A 20,207-nucleotide genomic window follows, 5' to 3' on the forward strand; every position below is an offset into this window, starting at 1 on the left:
ACAGTCAGGGCAGGGGCCCAAGTTTCTGTGGACCAGTAATATAGGAATGGTGCCAGTTGCAGTGACAAAATGCACAACATGTACAATATCAGTGCTGGCTTGTTTGCTGGAGGAGTGGCTTCCAGCAACAGGTGTCATTCATTGAATCCCAGAACCACCCACTCAGTGTTGGGCCAGCTCAGGGGACCCTTTATGAAACTTTCATGGAGCAGAACCTAGGTAATGAGGGCTGGGGAAAGCCTCCCCTGGGTGGACAGAGTGTACAGAGGGAGGTGCTTCAGGACTTTATATCAATTTGCTAAAAAGGGTCCTGGGCAAATTGAACCAAAATCAGCCATCCTCCTAGGAGGAGCCCTCTGTGTGTATGCCGTGTGTGCTGTGTGGATGCTGTGTATGCTTTATGCTGGGCAGGGCCTGCATGGCTGGGTGGCAGAGTTACGCTCTGGAAGTGCCAGTGCCCCTCACCCCAAAATGAGGCTCAGGTACTTGGGCAGCAGCTAGGCTCTGAGGAAATAACCGCCCCCCCCCCTGCCCCGGGCTGAGCCTGCCCCCACTGCCAGTGTCTGTTGGGCCCTCTGCGCCTTAGAAAATAGCAAAGCTCCTGTGCTGAAGGTCTGGCAGATGGACAATCCTAAGGCCAGAGTCTGCAGTGACAGTGGTCCCCGGGCTTGGGAGGTATAGGGGAAGAGCCAGAAGTTCAGGAGCCAGGCTGCTGAGCATTGACTGCCCACTTTGCCATCAGCTAAGTGTGTGGTCTCACACAAGTCACTAAAGTTTCCCATGCCTCAGTTTCTTCATCTGTAAATTGTGGGTGATACTAGCACCTACTTTCCTAAGTTGTAAGGACTCAATGAGCCAGTATGGATTTGCAGCATGCAGCACAGGGCCAGGCCCACAATCTATGCTTGATAAATGTGGGCTGCATGGTCTCTGTTTCTTTTGAATAGTTCTGGGAGCAGGCGCTAATTTGACTTTGTGCACTTGCCTCCCTGGGATGGCCCTGAGCCATCCTGGGTAGCCGCTGGGCTATGCTGGCAGAGTGAGTCCTGCCTTATGCCATTAGATACCTTCTCTCTGTGCCACCGCAGGTCAGAGGCTGCAAGCAGTGTGGTGAGGAAGACAGCCTCCCGGGAGCACTCCTACGTTCTGTCAGCAGCCAAGAAGAGCACCAGGTGAGTTACATGACAGGAGACACAGCAGGGCCTGGCTTCTGGGCCAGCTCAGCTACCAACTGGCTCCCCTCCTTTCCTCCTGGCTAGACCTTCCAGGATTCTCAGATGCTCTTTCTGGAAAACTGAGAGGTCTGGCTCCTGCCATCAGGGCTAATGAGGTACTGGGAGTGAGAGAGAGGCCCAGGACCCTATAAAGCAAAGTGGTCATGATGTCACTTGTCCATGGGTTCTGTCCAACACATTGCCTTTCTGCTTCCTTTGCAGCAGCCCTGCCCAGGAGATGCAGGCTCCATTCATTGCAAAGAGGTAAATGTCAGCAAGGGAATCTTTCCAAACCTCTTGCTGGCTGGAGAGAAAGCATCCTGCCAGCAGAGGTGGAGTATGATCACCATGGAAAGCAGGTGCAGAGTGGGAAGGGGCCTCTGTCCCTGAGCAAGGGAAGTTGTGAGTGCCTAGTGGCTTTTGTCTGGAGGCCAGATGAGCAAGTAGGTGGGTATGGTGGCACTTGTGGCGTCAGCAAGCAGTTCTGTGTAGGCAGGATCTGGCTGACAGAACATAGCTTGTGGCTGGAAACTTCCATTTGCTAACAGGGCTATGCCCCTGATCCCCAATAGAGCCTTAGTGTTTCCAAGAGCTTCTGGGGTTTGAAGCAAAAGTAGCTACCAGGCTAAAAAGGAGTTGTTCCCCTGCCCTCCCTCCCACTCTACCAGGGACAGGCTGGACAATGCCTCAGCAGGAGAGATTATTGGGCTGGGGTCCAGAGGCTTATCATTGGGAGCCTCTGCCTGGCCAGGCCCTTGGAAGTGACCATAACATTGGAGATGGGCCCTAAAGGGTGAACAGAATTCAATACGAAATTATCAGGACATTAGGACACTCCAGTTGAGTGAGAGAGGCATGTCCCCATCAGTTGAGACAGAATATCTTCTGGGAGAGAATATTTGGGGAGTATAGGGAAGAGACTTCCAGAAAGTTGAATTTTAGGGATATTCCATGAGGTAAACAAGGAAAGCATCCATGACAAGGTTGCATAGTGAGCTGAAGACTGGAATACAGTCAGGAAAGGGTAATGGCAGCATAAAGGAAGTGACAGATAATGATGTGCTTTTACTGGCTGAATTAGGTTGCCAGGGCTGATATAAGAAAGTACCACAAACTGGGTGGCAAAGACCCGAGAAATGTACTGTCTCCTGTTCTGGAGGCTTTAAGTCCAAGATCCAGGTGTCAGCGGGATTGGTTCCTTTTGGAGGCTGTGAAAGAGAAACTATCTCTGGCTTCTCTCCCAGCTTCTGGTGGCAGCAGGCAACCCTTGACAATCCTTGGCTTGTAGACACATCACTCCAGTCTCTGCCTCTATCGTCCTATGACCTTTTGTCTGTGTGTCTGTGTCCAAATTTCCCTCTTCTTATAAGGACACTGGTCATTGGATTTAGAGCTCACCCTGTTCCAGTGTGACCTGATCTTATGTTGACTATATCTGCGAAGACCTTATTTCCAAATAAGGTCACACTCACAAGTTCCAGGCAGACATGGATTTTGAAGGGATACTATTCAACCTGATATGCTGTCCTTTATCCCAAACTGGAGTTGCTGAGCCTCCAGGCTGGGCCACTTCATGGCCATAGACAGCACGGAAGGAAATCATGTCCTTTAGGAACAGCAAGCTGTAGGGCGGCTGAGCAGGCCACAGGTACCCTGGGGACAGGTGGTGCATCTGTTTCTCGTCTCGCCTAAAGGGTTGAGGTGGTGGATGAGGACAGGCCTTCTGAGAAGAGCCAGGACCCACCTGCTCTAGGAAGATCCTCTCCTGGCTCAAGCAGGTAATCAATTACTCATCTCTGTCTGGGGCTGGTGGCTGCCAGGCTTGCCTGCCACTGTTACTGTGGAACCTCTGCTAGGTCATCTCCTTGCAAAGCCTCAGGGTCAGTGTCTCCATGTGCTCAGTGTCAAGACAGGGCACAGAAATCAATAAGAGCTTTCTGGCTGGATGTCCTAGGGCTAAAAGGAGCAAAACAGCCTGACCTCCAGGGAGAGAGTACATCACTCTTGTCTTTTTAATGTTATCTGTGTCAACTTAACCCACTTGTGGCCACAGCATCCTAGGAAAAAGTACTAGCCATAGGGTTTGAGAGGGCCTACCATCAGAGTTCTAGCCCTGCCATTCTTGGGCTTGTTAATAGCTCTATTGTAAATTGTCCAAGTTCAGCCTGCCAGCTATGTCCTCTGTCCTCTGCTGGGGAAGGAGGCTCTACAGCCCCCAGCCCCACTCACAGCTGCCTTCTTTGCCAGTGTGGATGGAAACAGAGCCAAAGTGTCTCGGGGGATTTGGATTGAGCACATGCTGACTCTGCCCAGCCCTGGCAGGAGCTGGGAGCCCAGGTGGGTTCCATGAGCTGGCTTTGGCCTGTAAGCTGGTCAGATGGGACAGCCTGGGACTGGGGTGAGAAGGCAGGGGGCAGACTGAGTGCTGGTGATCTCACTACAGACGGGGTCCGGATTTGGTCTGATTTCTGAGCCCTGAGTGTCTGGGCAAATAATGGTGCTCTCTTGTCTGCAAATGAAGAGCAATCAATACCTCCTTGTACTTTTCAGTGAATCAAGGTAAGTCCTGTTCAGAGCACCACTTCCCTGTTGCTGCTGTTTAAAGCTCCTGCCGGGACTGGGAGCTTTGTCCAAATCCAAGTCTGCTAAGTGGTATGCCTCCATGGCACCCTTGGAAGACTCTGAAACCAGAGGGGCAGAGCACCTTTGTCTACAGGTCACTTTTAGGGACCCCAGGGGATTTTCCAGCTCTTGTAATGCCACTGTGAGCCCCTACTTTCCTCCCCAGTTCAAGTCCCACAAAAATTTGTGTGTGACCATGGTCCCTCAGGGCTCCCTCCTCTGTGCCAGAAGGGAGATAGGGCCACCTGCCATAGCATAGACTAGTGGAGAGCAAGGCTGCAGACCTTCTTTCCTAGAGGGAGCCAGGAGTGTGAGGCCATCCTGAGGCCATGGCTCCAGCGGCACCACTGCCCCTCTTCTTCACTGCCTCCATGTCATGATTCTCCCTGTTTGTCTAAACTTTTGTCCATTAGAATTTTTATTTATTTTTTTCAAGTTGATTTATTTTGAGAGAGACAGAGACATCGTGAGCAGGGGAGGGGCAGAGAAAGAGAGGGAGAGAGAGAATCTCAAGCAGGCTCTGAGCCATCAGCACAGAGCCCAAAGCAGGGCTGGAACTCACAAAACCCTGAGATCATGACCTAAGCCAAAATCAAGAGTCGGACACTTAACCGACTGAGCCATCCAGGTGCCCCTGTCGGTGAGAACTTTTAAACAAGTGGAAATATTTCAGAGCTCTTCACAAGGCAGCACTGATGGGACTTGGGGATTGATGGGACATAGGAGCTGTGTTAGTTTGCTAGGGCAGCTGTATCACGGAACCACAGATGGGGTGACTCAAACAACTGAAATGTATTGTCTCACAGTTCTAGAGGCTGGAAGTCTGAGATTTAAGTGTCAGCAGGGTTGGTTCTTTCTGAGGGCTGGGAGGGAGGCCTCTCCTCGATTTGTAGATGGCCACCTTTCCCAGTGTGTCCTCACATGCTCTTCCCTGTGTGTGTGTCTGCGTTCTAATCTCCTCTTCTTATAAGGACATCAGTCATGTTAGATTAGGGGCCCACCCTACCTCAGTATAACCTCATCTTAACTAATTCCATCTGTAGTGACCCTATTTCCAAATAAATGTACCATGAGGTACCAGGGTTAGGACTGCAACATATGAATTTGGAGGGGCATAATTCAGCCCCAAACAGTGCACATCTCTGATTTCTCCTTGTCTTTTGTGCAGAAAAAGAAGAGCAGTGAATGGTTTCAGATGCTTTTTAAAAGAGAACTTAGGAGAATTAGGTTGTGCTGTATTATGTATTTGAGAGGCATTTTAACATATCTTTTGGATGTTTAATACCCTTCATCTGTTGTCATAGCAAGGTGGCTATAGTGGTTTGTTAGGGCAGCAGTAAGAAAGTACCCCAAACTGGTGATTCAAACAACAGAAATATACTGCCTCACAGTTGTGAAGGCCAAAAGTCCGATATCAATCTTGCCTGTGAGGCCCCAGGAAACAGAATTGGGACCAGATTACAGAAAGTTCTAGATACCAGAGATGTTTCACAATGGGGCAGCCTCCAATAGGAAGCAAAGAGTTCTCATCAGAAGTGTGCAACAGGGGCTGGTCAGGGAGGCTTACTTTGATACTTCTCATAGTGCTTCTTCCCTCAGATTGTGCAGTCACACAATATCTGGAACCCTGCCAGGCAGCTTCCAGGTGAGCCACTGCCTGGTCCTGGGTGGCCTTCTTTTCTGACCCCACTATACCAGAGAGGTCTTGCACTGGTCAGGTCAGGCAACCACCATCAGTTCCCCATACCCAGCCTCTCTCTGCCTTGTTATCTGAGAACTCAAGGCTGGATTGTGCCCTTGAAGAAGTGCAGCCCTATGGGGAGCAGTGATTCAACCAAACTCTGGGTGCTGTACTGACTCAGAAAAAGCTGGTTTATGGCAGAGTGGGGCAGGAAAATATCACAGCCTTGTTTCCAGGTATGGCTCTGAAGAGGCTGCCTCTTCCCCAAGTCTGTCCTTGCCATATCCTCCTTGGCTCAAGTCTGACGTAACTTCCTCATCTCACCCAGCAGGCCAACCAGGAGTAAAGCCCTTGTCTTAGGTGCCAAACCCTTCAGGGACTTCAGGGAGGGCTGAAAGTTTGGAATAGGAGTGCACCACAAGAACACCTATAGGCTGTGTCCTCCGGGCTGTCCAGCTGTCATTTCCCTTCCATCAGATGCCGGACCTGCCTGGCATCTCAAAGGTCCCCCAGCTCCAAGTGCTTACATCTGAATTACTTGTCTCTACCATCACTCCCACCCCCTGCTCAACAGTGAAGGGGGCCTTCCCTCCATGCACCCCAAAACTTGTTTTCTTGGGTTCATCTTGTTTTTAACACTCTCGTTGCGGGACAACTCCTATATACCTTCTGGACTGAACTTATTCAGATACCCTCTTCCAGAGAAACTGGTATGCACAAAGGCCCCCAGGCCTGGTTGCTGTCCCTGTCACAGCACTGGTCAAGCTTCCTTGGCTTTCTGCCTCATTCGACCATGGTGAGGCCTGCAGGCTGTGCCCCAGCATGCTGTCTGACAGAGTAAGCTGGAGAGCACTGAGTAAAAGCACAGCTTTTGGCACAAGGCAAACCCTGGCATTGCCTTATACTGGCCTTGTGCAAGCCACTTTACCTCTCTATGCCTCAGTTTCCTCATGTATACAATAGTGAGTAGTGGTGCCTACCTCCTGAGGCCTTCTCAAATACTAAATGGGATAATACATATGAAATCCTTGGCACAGTGCCTGGGTGCTCCCAGTTATAGGCTTGCTGATTTGCAGGGCAAATGAAGAGACCAATATCGCCATCTTGCCGGCCTCTGAGGGAAATGAGGTTGTGGGTGCGGAGAAGGAGGTACTCCCACAGGCAGGTGGGTCCACACTGGAAGAGTGCTCCCGGTCTCCATCGGCTCTCAGCCTAGCTGACAACTTAAGATTGGACTAGAGCCATCTGTGGTTGAAGGTCTGGTGAGGGAGGGGCTGGTAGGCTGCTGCAAGAGACACCGGAAGGCCCCTGTATGAGTTTGCTGGAGCTGCTGTCACAAGTTAACACAAACTCGGTGGATAAAACATCAGAAATGTGTCCTCTCACACCTGGAGGCCAGAAGTCCTAAATCAAGGTGTCAGCAGGGGTATATGTTCCCTTCAAATGCTCTGGGGGAGGATTTGTTCCAGGTCTTTCTCTTAGCTTCTGGTATTGCTGGCAATCCTTGGCAGCTCTCAGTTTGTAGATGTATCACTCCAGTCTCTGCCCCTGTCTTCACATGGCCATATTCCTTCTGTGTGTCTGTGTACAAATTCCCCCTTTGTATAAGGGCATCAGTCACACTGGATTAGGACACTCTCCTCCAGTATGAGTTTATCTTAAGTTTATTGTATCTGCAATGGCCCTATTTCCAAATGGGCACAGTCTTCGATACCAGGGGTTAGGAATCCAGTATATCTTTTAAGGGGACACAGTGCAACTCATAACAGCCCCTCTGGAAGAGGTGCCACTTGAGCTGGGTCTTCAAGAAGGGATTGCTCAACGGGGTGACAAAAAAGGAAGAAGGCATTGAGGGAGAGGTGCCAGCTTGGGCAGGTTGGGATGACACTTTGTTCCTATTTCCTCCGCCACATAACCAGAAACACCAGTGAGGAAGTATGTTTTACTTGCCTGTGATGTTCCCAAGTGGGGTGTGTCCTGGCCAGGTGCTTTATGCTGTCATCATTGCTATCATGGGAGGAGACATGCACAGATCAGAGCTGCCCCTGTGCACCAGGCCCCCTGTCCCTGGAAGCCCTTCCATTTCCCCCTGTCATCTCTAATGTGCGACCTCTCAGCCAAATCCCAGGAAGGACATACACAGGCAGCCCACTGACCCGGTCCTCTATGGCCCCCTAGTTTAGCTTGGAGCCGGATGTCAGGATCAACTCCAAGGTGACTTTCCAAGGAGAGCAGCGAAGTCACACCGGCTCACCCAAGGTGAAGACTACCTGTTTCTCTGCCTTCACCCTGGCCCCTCCTTCCCTGTCATGGACCCAAAGGGGCCTTTCTAAAGTGCCAGTCTGATCATGTGAAGCTCTTCACCCCCCACTTTAAGCCCATTCCATGGCATCCCTTTGCCACACCAGATCTGGTTTCATCATTTAAGGCTCCTGCCAGCCTCCATCTCTTCCTCTCCCACCTGCTTCCAGCTGGCCCCCAGCGAGGCCACATCTCCATGAAGCTTCTCAGGTGCCCTTGGGGCTGAATTTGTGCACAGTCTTACACTTTAGTAGAGTCAGGACCCATGCTACTCTGTCCCTATTTTGCCCCCCATACACACTAGGCTGGGGGCTTCACCTGGCCTGGGACTCACCCCCATCTATAACCCAGGACCCAACCCAGTGTCCACAGGCAGCTGAAGAAAGGAGGGAGTGGCTGTAAGTGGTTTGGGTCTTAAAGGATGGCTTAGGCCTTACTTTGTGGACCTAGAAAGGTATGGTCTTGAGTGAAGAGTACTCCCACAAAGCCAGAGAGCTCTAGATTGCCTCTGGCTCTGGCCATCACCATGGCCCAAGCCTGCTGGGGGTCAGGTCCTGCAGTGGAATCAGACTTGGCGGGATGTATGTGGTCAGCTGTAGGCCAGGTTCTGAGCACGGGAATCCTCAGAGGGGTCCTCTGAGTGCTGAGAATGTCTGATTCTCTGTGGACTCCAGTTCACAGGCAACTGGTCACTTTCCTTCATCCCCTAAGTCTTTGATATCCTACTCCCACTGGCTCTCACTCCAACTTTGGCCTGTAAGTTTCCTGATTATCTTGTTTGTCATCAGTCCCCATCAGCCTATATACCCAGAATTCCCACTGGCTTCACAAATAGCCACTTTGGGCAGTCCAGTGGAACCATAGCCAGGGCTCATCTCTGCAAGTGGGTGACAGCATCATGACAGCAGCTACAGACAGGGCATTGGGGCTGGGCAGTCCCATTTCCATCCAGAATCCACTTGCTATGCTTAAAGGGGGCTGGGCTTAAGGGTGGGAGACTGGTAAAGGGGTGTTTCACTCTCCTTCTTCTGCAACCTGGAGGTCAGTGGGTCAAGCTCAGCTGTAGCACCAAGAAAGCTAAAGGCCAAAGAGGAGACAAGAGAAAAAAAAAGACAATGGTTCTGGGTGTCCCACTGCATTACCCAGGAAGCCTCTGAAGGAGAATGCCCTTGGACCCCTGGCACAGATGGGAAAGGGGGAGGCTTTCCTTACCAGCAACTCCCTGGCTATCTTTCTTGGCTGCAGTACAAGAGGTGAGGAAGTTGTCCACCTGCAGATCATGACACCTGGGGCAGGACTCCGCCTGATGACCTCAGACCTGGAAGGAATGAGGTATGGGGGCCCTGCTGGGCTCCTTCCACACCATTTTAGAGATGGGATAAGCAAGGAAGGGATGCAAATGATTAGGCCCAGGGGCTAGTTGGTAAGAGACATGGTCAATATAGGTCCTCTGCCTCCATTCATGTTTTCACCCCACACCTCTTTAGGGGCAAGTACTTGGTTCATGTGAGGCAAACCTGGCCCTGGCGAGCCAGAGGTGACTGTCCCCTGGCCAGAGATGCTGACCATCTGCCTGGTAAGGGAGGCAGACGCAGACACCAGCAAGCTGTGAGGGCTCAGCCCTCCCAATCACTGAGAACAAGACAGGACAGCTGTGCTGGGTTGGGACATGGGCTCTGCAAAGCCCCCTGAAGCCACTGGGGCAGTTGCTCTGCTTGTGTGACAGGACTATTGGGAACAGGGTAGGGTCACCAGGTCAGCCTTGACAGCTCATGATGCCACCACACCTGGTGCTGGGGAGGGTGAGGGACAGGAGGACTACAAGGAGCACAGAGGGCCCAGCCCCTGCCTCAAGATAGGAGGCAGAGAGCCATGCAACAGGCAGACAGGATGGGGTGTGGATTGCTAAGAGCTGGGGTGGGGACAAGGGGAGATCTGAGCATGGAGGGGCCAATTTTCTTTGGAGGGGCAAGTAGTGGGAGGGATCCTGCAGCACTCTCTCTCCTACTCATTTAACTATTCACTCAACTAACATTTACTGAGCCCCTGATGCACACCTGACCCCTGCGCCAGGGCCTAGAAGGCAGCTGTGAAGCAGCCAGACTGAGACTCTTCCTCATGAATCCCAGAGTCTGGGGAGAAAGGCCAGAGTGTATGCCCACTGGAGCAGTAGGAGCTCCAAAGGGGCCTCTCACTAGCATAGGGGTGGGTTGGTTAGGGAAGGCTTCCTGGAGGAAGTGTCATCCAAGATGAGTCCTGATGGATCTCTAGGTACCTTTACTCTCCTCTTTGGTGCCTTCTTCTTCACACCCCCACCCCAGTCTGGCACTGAGTCCTACCCATTCTATTTTAGAGATATTTCCTATTCTTCTTCTCCTATTGCCCCATCCCTAGACCCTCCACATCTCTACCTGGGTGAGATTTCTAAAAGGCAGAAGTAGTCATTCCAGCCCCCTGGGAAAACCCTGCAGTGCCCCCCACCCTGATTGGGCTCTGCAGCCTGAACTCAGTACTCCTCATATACCCCTCCCTCCTTGGGCCCTTGTCTCCAGCCTCCCAGGTCTCCATGTGGTGCTTATGCACAGTTGTCCACTCCTGGATCAATTTTCCCTAAGAACTCTGAGAGCCTGGAGGGCAGGGGCTGCAGCTAAATGTTCTCTACATTCCCTTTGGCCCAGAACAGAAATGTGAGAGTGTTTGTTGCTGGAATGATTGAGGATCATCCAGTGTGACAACATCTTTAATAAGGTAACATTGGAAGCTGCTTCACTGATTTTCCTAAGGTGACCAGTCTTTGAGAAACGGGGTCCAAGTAACCCCGAGAGATGCAGGAGGAAGCCAGGCTGCCTCCAGTGAACATCCCTGCTGTGTCTCCTGTCTCCAGAACCCACAAGGCTTCTGGTACTTTGTCTGGGAGTGGCAAAGCTACAACCATTGAAATCCCATGGGGGTGCTCCTCTCCCACTTTCCAGAGAATCAATTTGGGGAAAGAAGAAAGAGAGAAAGCTAGAATTCACCAAGCCTTGCCCTGCCTCAACAGCCTAGCAGGTATCCTCATGCATGATGCAGATGCAGTCACTATGTCTATTTTACAGATGAGGAAACTGAGACCCTGAATCGTCAAGTAACTTGCTCAAGGTTACATGGCCAAGAGCAGGCAGATCCAGGACTCCACTCAGGCTGCCTGACTCCCACTCTGCACCTTTTGCTCCATAACTCACCACACTACTGAGGACCAGGGGCAAGGGACAAGGAGGGGTGATATAAATACTTAGTATTTTTAAATGAATATATGAGTTTACTTGGGGGCAACCAAATACAAATTGCTGGGAGGCATTTGAGGGTTTGTAGCTGAGGTTTGGGAGAGAGGTCAGGGTTCAAGAAATTTACATGTTATATGCAGACAGATGAAAGCTGAAATAATGGGATTCAATGTCAGTGTTTACATGAAGTACAATATCAAGGGAATTGAGAGAGGGGCTAGCAGGCTGGGCACAGAGCCCAGTGTGGAGGTGGCAGCTGCCTGGTCTTCCCCCCGAGGGCAGCTGGGAGTGGCAGTCAATTCTAGCCATGTCGAGGGTGAGCTGACCGAGGGACAGTCTGAAAGGCATTGGAGGTATGGGTCAGGAGCACAGAGATGTGCGAACATGTGGAAGTCATTGGTTTGAGGGTAGCAGTTGATGTCAAGGAGGAGGAGGTGGGCAAGGAGGTGGAGCATGCAGATGGAAAGGAATGCTGATAACACCAACATTAAGGGGCAGAAGATGAGGGAATGGTGAAGGAGACTGGGAAGGTATGGCAAGAGAGGTAGGAGATGGTGTCACAGTCATGACAGATGAATTGGGGAAAGAAGACAGGAGTGGCCCACTGGGTTAGTGGTCCTGAATGGTGATAATGAAAGTAGTGTATCCATTGCGTTGGAAACCATGAGGCTCCTCGATGACCTCAGAGAGAACATAGGGAGGTTGAATTAGCAGCTTAGGAGAAGTCTCAACACCATGGAGGATTATAGTGCAGAACTCTGAAATCAGACTGGGTTCAAATCCTAGCTCTTCCCCTTGGGAACCTTGGGGCAAGTTGCTTGGGCTGTCTGTGCTCCCATTCACTCATCTAGAAAGTAGGCAGGGATAAATATACTGCCCATATCCTGGGGTTTATGTGGGGGGTTAATGCATGCAAAATCATGAGAATGGAGTCTGACCCTAAATCAATAGTAGCTATTAGTAATGATATTTTGAGAATTGGCTAGTCCTGCAATATCAGCTTTTAAGTTCCTTGGAGACAGTTGGCATCTGAGTATGAGATAAATGCCTTCATTTGAGTGTGGTTGGATGGTTAACATGTTTCTTTCCTCCATAGGTCTTCCCTGGGCTCCAAATACAAGGAGGACCCCAGTCCTAGAGAGGCCAAGAAAGACTTGGCTGGTGAGGAGGCCTGCAAGGGCCCCAATCTAGACCTAAGGTAACTCAGTGCAGGGACATAGAGCCCATGTGGCCTATGGTGTAAGGTCCATGGATACAGCTGGGACCAGGACTGTCCAGTTCCCCACTGTGTCCCCAGTGCCTGGGGCAGTGCAAGTCCTCAGTGAATATCTTTTGAAAGAATAAATGAAGGAATGTATGAGGTTTGGAGAGGGGCAGGCCCCTGCCAAGATCCCTCAGAAAGCCAGTTGCAGAGGAGGACAAAACTCCAGGCCAGACCACCCCTACCCAGCCCTTGGCCCAACTTCACTGTGCCTTTGCCCCCACTGAAAGCAGTCCTGCTGATGGCCAGGGCAAGCAAGCCTGCCAAGTCAGAAGTTTAGGGAAGTCAATAACCGAAGGATGCATTGACCTCAACAGAGCATCTAGCATAGACTTCCAGGATGAACTGTGGATAAAGGGAGACATGGCAGGTGCTGGCAAGGATGGGAGGCAGAGCCAGTGGTGGATGATGAGTCCAGAAGGGATGGTTGTGCCCAGCCATCCTATGACTATCTCATTGAGCTGTCCTTCATGCTAGACCAAGGAAGCCTGGGTGTGGTGAGCAACGGCTGAGAGTTGAGTGTTTCTTCAATGGGAAGTTGGTAACCAGTAATGGATAAGAGCCCACAGCCTTGCCTGTCTGCCTCCATTTTATCACTGTGGGGTTCTGGATCCCCAATGGGGACTCAGTCATGAAATGAGGGAAGGGGACCTGGGATGTCTGGGGGAGCTTGTTTCTGCCTTGGGCTCTATTATTTATTAGTGGCCCCACGTGCTTTGCCCTTTGTTTTTTTGACCATTGGCTTCCCCACGTTGTGCCAGCTTCCTCCCAAGTTGCCACTTTGGTCTGTTTTTTGGCTCCACTCTTGCTGCCATTCTATCAGGTTTTGAAGAAAAGCAGAAATACTTGCTGATGTCCAGTTGGCTCTAGTTGGAGCAGCGCAGGGTGGCAACTGGGAGCCTGAGCTTCTAGTCCTTGAGGACTGCTCTCAGGACATCTTAGTTATATTAGATCAAAACCTAATCAGAGTCAGCAAATGTTTCTCTTCCCATAACAGGTCAAGTGCACAGTCAAGTGATGGCAATGTGGGATCCAGAGCCATGGGCTTCCCACCTGAAGGCTTGATTGAAGTAGACATTGACTCTGGGAGAGGAGGGTAAGCTGCCTGGAGGAGGCAGATGGCCCCAGGTTACTGATTCTCTCATGTCCCTGGTGACAGGCCAGGGTCAAGCTGCCAAAACTGCCTGGGTTACGGGGCACTGAACACTGGTCATTTCCCATAGTCCTGTCTACAGCTTGCTTCTCCAGTTGCTCCCACCACATCCTTTGTCCCTGTGCTTTCCACTTATCAGAATTGCCTATGCTTGAATCTTGCTCCTTCTCCTGCCCTCTGCCACTTGCTCTCAAGATCCTCCAGAGCAGGCACAAGGGTCCACTTGCAGCTGGAGGTTCAGCCCTGCCTGGGCAGACACCAGGAAGTAGAATGAATATGTATGGAATGAGTGAAGGGACAAATGAATGACCAAATGATGGGTTAATCAGTGCCTTCTCTCTTCTTGGCTGAGCTCCAAGGACAAGCTAGAAGGAGGTCCTTCATCTCTGCTTTCCTCTTTTCCTTCCACAAATCCTTAAACTCCTTTTCCTGTCCTGCCCACCTCCTCTGGACAGCTATGCTCTGTGGTTCAGAGAGAGGAAAAGCAGTGGTCCCACTGAGAAGATAAACATGTCTGGCTGGGCTCTAAGTTCCTGGATCTGGGTGGAGTCAGGGTCCACTTTCTCAGGTGATTCAGGGAGTGGTTCCCAAGGTCCCACCTGTCCCTAAGTGGCTGCAAACCAAGCATGAGTCATCCTTGGGGACAAAGTATAGGTATGCTGATGTTGGCACAGATAGTTCAGCTCCAAGTTGTGCTAGTGCCCTTATGGTTCAGAGCAGACGGACAAAGCCAGTGTCTGCAGAGAGCCACAAGGGCATGCTGCCAGCCGGCACACCTGCCCTACCACTCTGCTTCAGCAGGTGCAAAGGCCACTGGGTTGGGGCCTTGGCTCTTTGAGCTGTCACTAGTGGAAACCACTGTCTGAAAGGCCAACACTTGCAGCCTGCCTCACTGTGTCCTGGCCAGCACAGTTGTGCAGATTAACTGTTGCTGTTGTAGACCTCTGGTCCAGTGTGATTGGGTAAAGTTCTTGACTGCTTTATCTTTGAATATTCATCCAGATCATTCTTGCTAACACACCCTCCTAAAACAAAGTCTTTGCTTTCTGCTTTCAGTTTCTTTAAAATTAAGCCAAACATCAAATTAACTTGCAAAACAGTCTAAAGACTTTTAACCTAGTTTTTTACATCGTCTTACCTGTACATATTTTGGCAATGATTTTTAAGAAACTTACCTTTATTATATTTCCAAGGAAAATGTTCTTTTTTTAAGATTTTATTTTTAACTAATCTCTCCACCCAACATGGGGCTTGACTTTATAACCTCGGGATCAAGAGTTGCACATTCTACCGACTGAGCCAGCCAGGTGCCCCAGAAAATGTTTCTTATGCAAAAAACAACCACTCCTTTTCCATTCACTTTTATGAGTTTAATAATTGAATTTAGTAATTATGGTTGCAAGTACAACTGGGATAAATGGATGTGGGAACAAACATGAGGAATCTTAGTGAATGTGTTACTCAAGTGCAGGCTTGCATGGGCAATGAGGTGCTCTGTGAGCTGTGACTGCTCAGCTTGCTGTGAACATCAACCTGCCTGATTTACAGAGACAAAGAATGCAACCTACCCCTGGAAAGACTGGGTAAGACAGCACCCAGTCACTCAATCTGTATCAAGTTGATGGATACAGATAGACTACAAAGGGATGCTGCTTCTATAAATGTCCACAGGCCCCAGTAATAAAAACAGGAACAATTTAGCACAGGTTAGGACCCAGGCATTATTCTAAGTACTTAGCATCTATTATCCCATTTACTCTCCTCAGAAAACTTATGAGGCAGACACAATTATCATCCCCATTTCAGGTGATGTGCGCAAGGTCACACACCTGAGAGGTAGCAAAGTACTGATTTGAATCCAGGCAATGTGCCTGCAGGGAGCCTACACTTAACCACAAGGACACGGTGGCCCAGTGTCAGGCAGCTGTGTGATCTGAGTACTGTGCCCTGAGCATCTGTTCGAGCAGTCCTTCAGTTCTCATCATCTGTTGGGGATAGAATCCATCCCTTTGGGAGGAAGTACACATATAGACACAAAGTCCTAAACCCAGACCAGGCTTGGACTCCTTCCACAGAGTGTGCCCAGCTGTTGGCTTCCCTCTTCTCCTGGATGATCAAGATGTGTGTGGTGAAAACTCTCAGCCTTGAAAGCCCAGCATGTATTCACAAGGACCCAAGCTGAGGTGGCAGAAGGGATGGCATTAGGAAACAGAGCCTGGGAATAGACCCTCCTGTAGGGACTGCAACCCAATCCAGCAAGCAGGAATCAGAGGAAGGAATCCCAGGGACAGCCAACTGGCACTAGGAGGCTCAGTACCAGGGAGCACATGTAGGTGGCTGAGGAGGGCACATGGCTCTAGAGTGCTAAGGTGCGATGGGAAGGGGTTGTGCATTCCCAAACTGCAGGCTTCTGCCCTATTCCATCTACCAGTCCACCAGTAGGAGTGGCCAGTTTGCTGTGGGTGTGCAGAGCATTTAGTAAAGAACAATCTTCCTGGACTCCCACACAGCCCTAAGAGGTGTATAGGTCAGGCAAGGATACTGGAGCCCCAAACTAGGAGACTTCCCCAGGGACCCCTGAGCTGATCAGGGGCAGTGCTTGATCTTGAACTCAGGTGCCCAGTTCACAGCTGGGACTCACAAGACGTTATCACACACAGTGGCATCTGTGCCATACTAACAGCAGGACTGAGATGCCATCCTTTACTGGCAGATGTAGGTTCCCCTTTCTGGTGAGAAGGCAGCTGGCAAGGGCCCCGAGTCTCCTTTGCTCTAAGGCCTCAGCAGGCCTGTGTGCTTTCTCCCTCAGCTCCAGCTCCACTTTGGCCTCTGCTGGACCAGCTGACCAGAAGAGTGACAGTCCAGCAGACCTGGAGGACAAGGATGCATACTCGAAGGGGTAAGGCATCAGGGAATAGTGCTGAGCTTCTGAGGTGGAGAGATGCAGGTCAGGTATGCACTGGCCTTTGGGCTTGGAAGGTGAGGCCAGCAAGGCCTGTGAGCTGGTCTGAAGCAGGTGGCAAGAGGTGAAACTGCAGCTAGAACCCTCTGGCTTCTGGCTCTGAGGCCAGAAAGTCTTCCACTACACTTTGCTTCCTCCAGCCAGGAATTCTTCCAAAATCAGGAAATCACCCAGTCTTTTTTTTTTTTAGTGTTTATTTATTTTTGAGAGGGAGAGAGTGCAAGCAGGGAAGGGGCAGAGAGAGAGGGAGTGAGATAATCCCAAGCAGGCTCTGCACTGTCAGCACAGAGCCTGGATGTGGGGCTTGATCCCACAAACCATGAGATCATGACCTGAGCCGAAATCCATGCTTAGCCAACTGAGCAACCCAGGTGCCCCAGGTACCCACACTTTCCATCAGCAATCACTCGAATGGCACCTGCCCTGTGCTGGAGGCTGGAGCACACAGATATGGCTGATGGGAGGTAAAGCCCAGCCCAGATTGGAACAATACATTATGCTGGAGCAGAGGAATGGGGGACTCAGGAAAAATTTCATGGGGGAGGTGGCTTTTGAGCCTAATCTTGAAAGGTGAATAGGAGCCCTTCAAGCAAAGGGAAGAGGATATGCAAAAGACTCCAAACAACCTGGTATTTCCTGAGCACTGTATGCAGTTGAGTGTGGCTAGTACTGACGGTCCTTGTGGAGGAGTGGTGGAGTAGAAGGCCTATTGAGGTATGAAAGGGCTGATTCTTTAATACTGGATATTGTTAATAACCACAATAGCTACTTAACTTTGGGTCACCTACTGTGTGCACTGCACTCTACTCACTGTGTCTCATACAGTGCTCCCCACAATCCTGTGAGGTTTGCACCCAGTAGGAATGAAGAACAAAGGTGTGAAACCTAAGTCTCTGTGCCTTCTGGGAAGAACAGTGCTCTGAAAGAAATACCCAGGGGGCTAAGATAGAGTGGTGGCAGTGAGGAGAGCTAATACATGGGGCAACTCAGGCAAGCTCCCATAAGGAGAAGGAACCAATTCTAGAAAAGAGAAAAGAGCTGCAGACCTAAAAACACTGCTGTGGGAACACACCAGCATGTTCCAAAGCACAGAGTGGCTGGAGCCTAACCAGTGACAGGGATGATAGATGGAGTAGGGCTTTAGTAAGCTATGAGGTATGAGGCCCTATTTTGTGTCTTTTTGGTTTCTGACTGCACTGACAGTTAACAGAGTGAAAACAGTAACTGACACCTATAGTGTGCTCTGCTGGATGCTTTACAATCTTTCAAGCAACTCTGTGAAATGAATAAGATGGGGAAACTGGGGCACAGAAAGGTTAAGTGACTTGCTCAAGGGCTTACAAGTGGTAAAACTGAGTCCCAACACAAGAGCCTCTAAAAAAAAAAAAAAAAAACCTTCAGGAAAAACTTTAAAAAGCTAGTTTATTAAGTCTGTTGTTTGGAACCTATTCTTAAGATACAGAACCAGTAACTCTCAGCTGGTTAAGGTGTAAAGCACTCTGCCTGCATGATCTCATCTAATATTCCCTGAACTGGGACAGGATCTAGCTTCTTATGCAATAGGGCAGTGGAGAAAACTCAGGCTGCACTTGAGAATCAACAGGAAAATATTTTAAAAACAAAAAAGCTTCCTGAGCCCTATGCAGAGACTTAGATTTAATTATTGTGAGGTGGCTTACATCATCATTGTCTTTTTTAAAACTCCCAGTTTATTATCATGTGCAGTCTAGCTTAAAAATCCTTGTTCTAGGGTAGTGGTTCTGAACCAGGGGCAGCTTCCCCACCTCCTGAACCCCTAGGGATCACTTGGCAATGGCTGGAGACACTATTGTCACAATGGGGAGGAGGTTGCTACTGGCAAATAATGGGTGGAGACCAAGGATGCTACTCAATGACCTACAATACACAGACCAGCATCCACCATAGAGTAATCCAGTTAAAATGTCAATAATGACGAGGTTGACAAGCCTTACTCTAGAGCCTTCACGATGTCTGTGGAAAGCCACCAGATGCTGGATTGGAAAGAAAAATGGTTGAGATCCCAGCACTCCTCCAGGAGTCTGAGCAGCCGGGACACAAGTCCGGTTTCGCGCGTGCGCTGCTGATTGGCGCGTCCCTGTGCCCGTGCTCCTAGTGGGGCGCGACACCGTCTTCTGTGTGCCTGCGCGCTGGAGCGAGAGCGCTGAAGCTAGTGTGCGCCTGCGCGCACCGCCATTTCCTTGCAACTGGAAGCTTGAGTCGCAGCGCCCATCGGGAAATGCGACAGTTCACCGAACGAAATGGCTGCCCTGGGGGAGAACGGCCTCAGTGTAGCTTTTCTTGCTGCCATGCTGGTTCCGGCCGCTAGATGGTGCGCGAGGATCACAAATGGGCTAGGCCTGCCGTCTGGGAGGCTCCCTGGGCTCTCGCTGCCCTTGCTCTGCTGGCCCGGTGGGCTCTGGTGGTGCCACCGACCTTGGGATTGAAGCAGCCCCTCTGACCACGTGTGGACGGACCATCGCCACAGTCCAGGCGGAGGCGAGAAAGAGGGAACGAGCTGGGTGCCCGTAAGGAGCTGAACGGGGCTCCTGTGGGCCCCGCCTGTTTGGCAGGGTCCCCGGCCTCTCGGTCGTTTCCGGCCACTGGCCACTGATCTTCAGAGCTGCCCAGGGGCAGGGGCTGTGGACATACGGGGAGGGCAGCGGATCCTCCACCCATGAGGGAACCTCCTGGGCAGATCTGCCTGGGCAGGGCTCTGGGGCTCTGTGAAGAGGCAGCTTAATTCCCAAGAGTTGGGCCAGGAAGGGTGATGGGGGCAGGGGGCAAGGCGATCCTGCGGAGTAGTCAAACTGTTCCAAAGTTGATGAACTCTTCCCTAGTCTAACTTGGTCTTGCTTCATCACATGTACAGGAAGAGTTGGTATAGTATGGTAATCAGGAGCATGTATTCCTGTGCATGGTCTTATGCTTAAGCTCTGTCACTTACTGGCTATTCGACCTTGGGTATCATTTTCATCTCTTCTAACCGAGTCCAAGCTCATTTTGCTCACTGCAAGACAAGCCAGTAAGTGGAAAGGCAAGACACTGGGGTAAGGAAAGCGACTTTATCCAGACAGACAGCAAACCAAGGAGATGGTGGACTGTTGTCCTAAGGAGCTATCTCCCCTTGGCATGAAATTTGAGCTTTATAAAAGAAGCAAAAGAAACTTAGCAAAAGGTGGAATCAGGAGGGAGTGGAGTTAAAAGATGACTGCCATCTGTAGACATCCCAGGAAGGTTGTGTAATTTCTCTGTCCTTGGTCAGTTTATCTTTGTTTACAGGAATTTGGTCATGTTATTCCTGTAAATCTTAAACATAGTATAGTCATTTCTGTGCATACTTCCTTATCCCCTTGGGTGAGTTAAGTTTTGGATAAAGAGTGGTTTTTGCAAATCTTAGCTGTAGCATGCCTACATGCAGGGCTAAGCAGAAGTTTCTAAGCTATAGGTCACAGTAGCAAGGGAAATAGAAACAATATGGAGTCAGACATGCTAAGTTTCTTCCTCTTACACTCTGTGTTTGTATTTCCTTACTGTAGAATAGTGGTAATAATAGTTCCTATCACACAGTGTTGTTCTGAGGGTCAAGTGAGTTTGTCAAAAGCATGTAGAACATTTCCTGGCACAAAGTACTATGTCAAACTCTCCTTTTATAAAAGACTTCAAGCTAAATAAAGCAGCCCCAGAGGAATGCCTCCTTCCACCTCAAAAAAACACTGGGAAAACTGGCCT

At 50.3% G+C, this 20,207-nt stretch overlaps 1 protein-coding gene across 1 annotated transcript in view; it reads left to right on the forward strand.

The window, feature by feature from the left end:
• Positions 1-20,207, forward strand: part of ZNF185 (zinc finger protein 185 with LIM domain) — a 56,704-nt gene that overhangs the window by 4,980 nt on the left and 31,517 nt on the right. Inside the window, exons 8-15 of the mRNA XM_049644447.1 lie at positions 1,089-1,172; positions 1,440-1,478; positions 2,909-2,992; positions 3,462-3,551; positions 9,064-9,150; positions 12,178-12,279; positions 13,340-13,438; positions 16,305-16,394. Of these exons, the coding sequence (XP_049500404.1) occupies positions 1,089-1,172; positions 1,440-1,478; positions 2,909-2,992; positions 3,462-3,551; positions 9,064-9,150; positions 12,178-12,279; positions 13,340-13,438; positions 16,305-16,394 (675 nt within the window). The remainder of the gene's footprint in view (positions 1-1,088; positions 1,173-1,439; positions 1,479-2,908; positions 2,993-3,461; positions 3,552-9,063; positions 9,151-12,177; positions 12,280-13,339; positions 13,439-16,304; positions 16,395-20,207) is intronic.

Source organism: Panthera uncia, chromosome X (assembly GCF_023721935.1).
Source record: "Panthera uncia isolate 11264 chromosome X, Puncia_PCG_1.0, whole genome shotgun sequence".
NCBI classification, from domain to species: domain Eukaryota; kingdom Metazoa; phylum Chordata; class Mammalia; order Carnivora; family Felidae; genus Panthera; species Panthera uncia.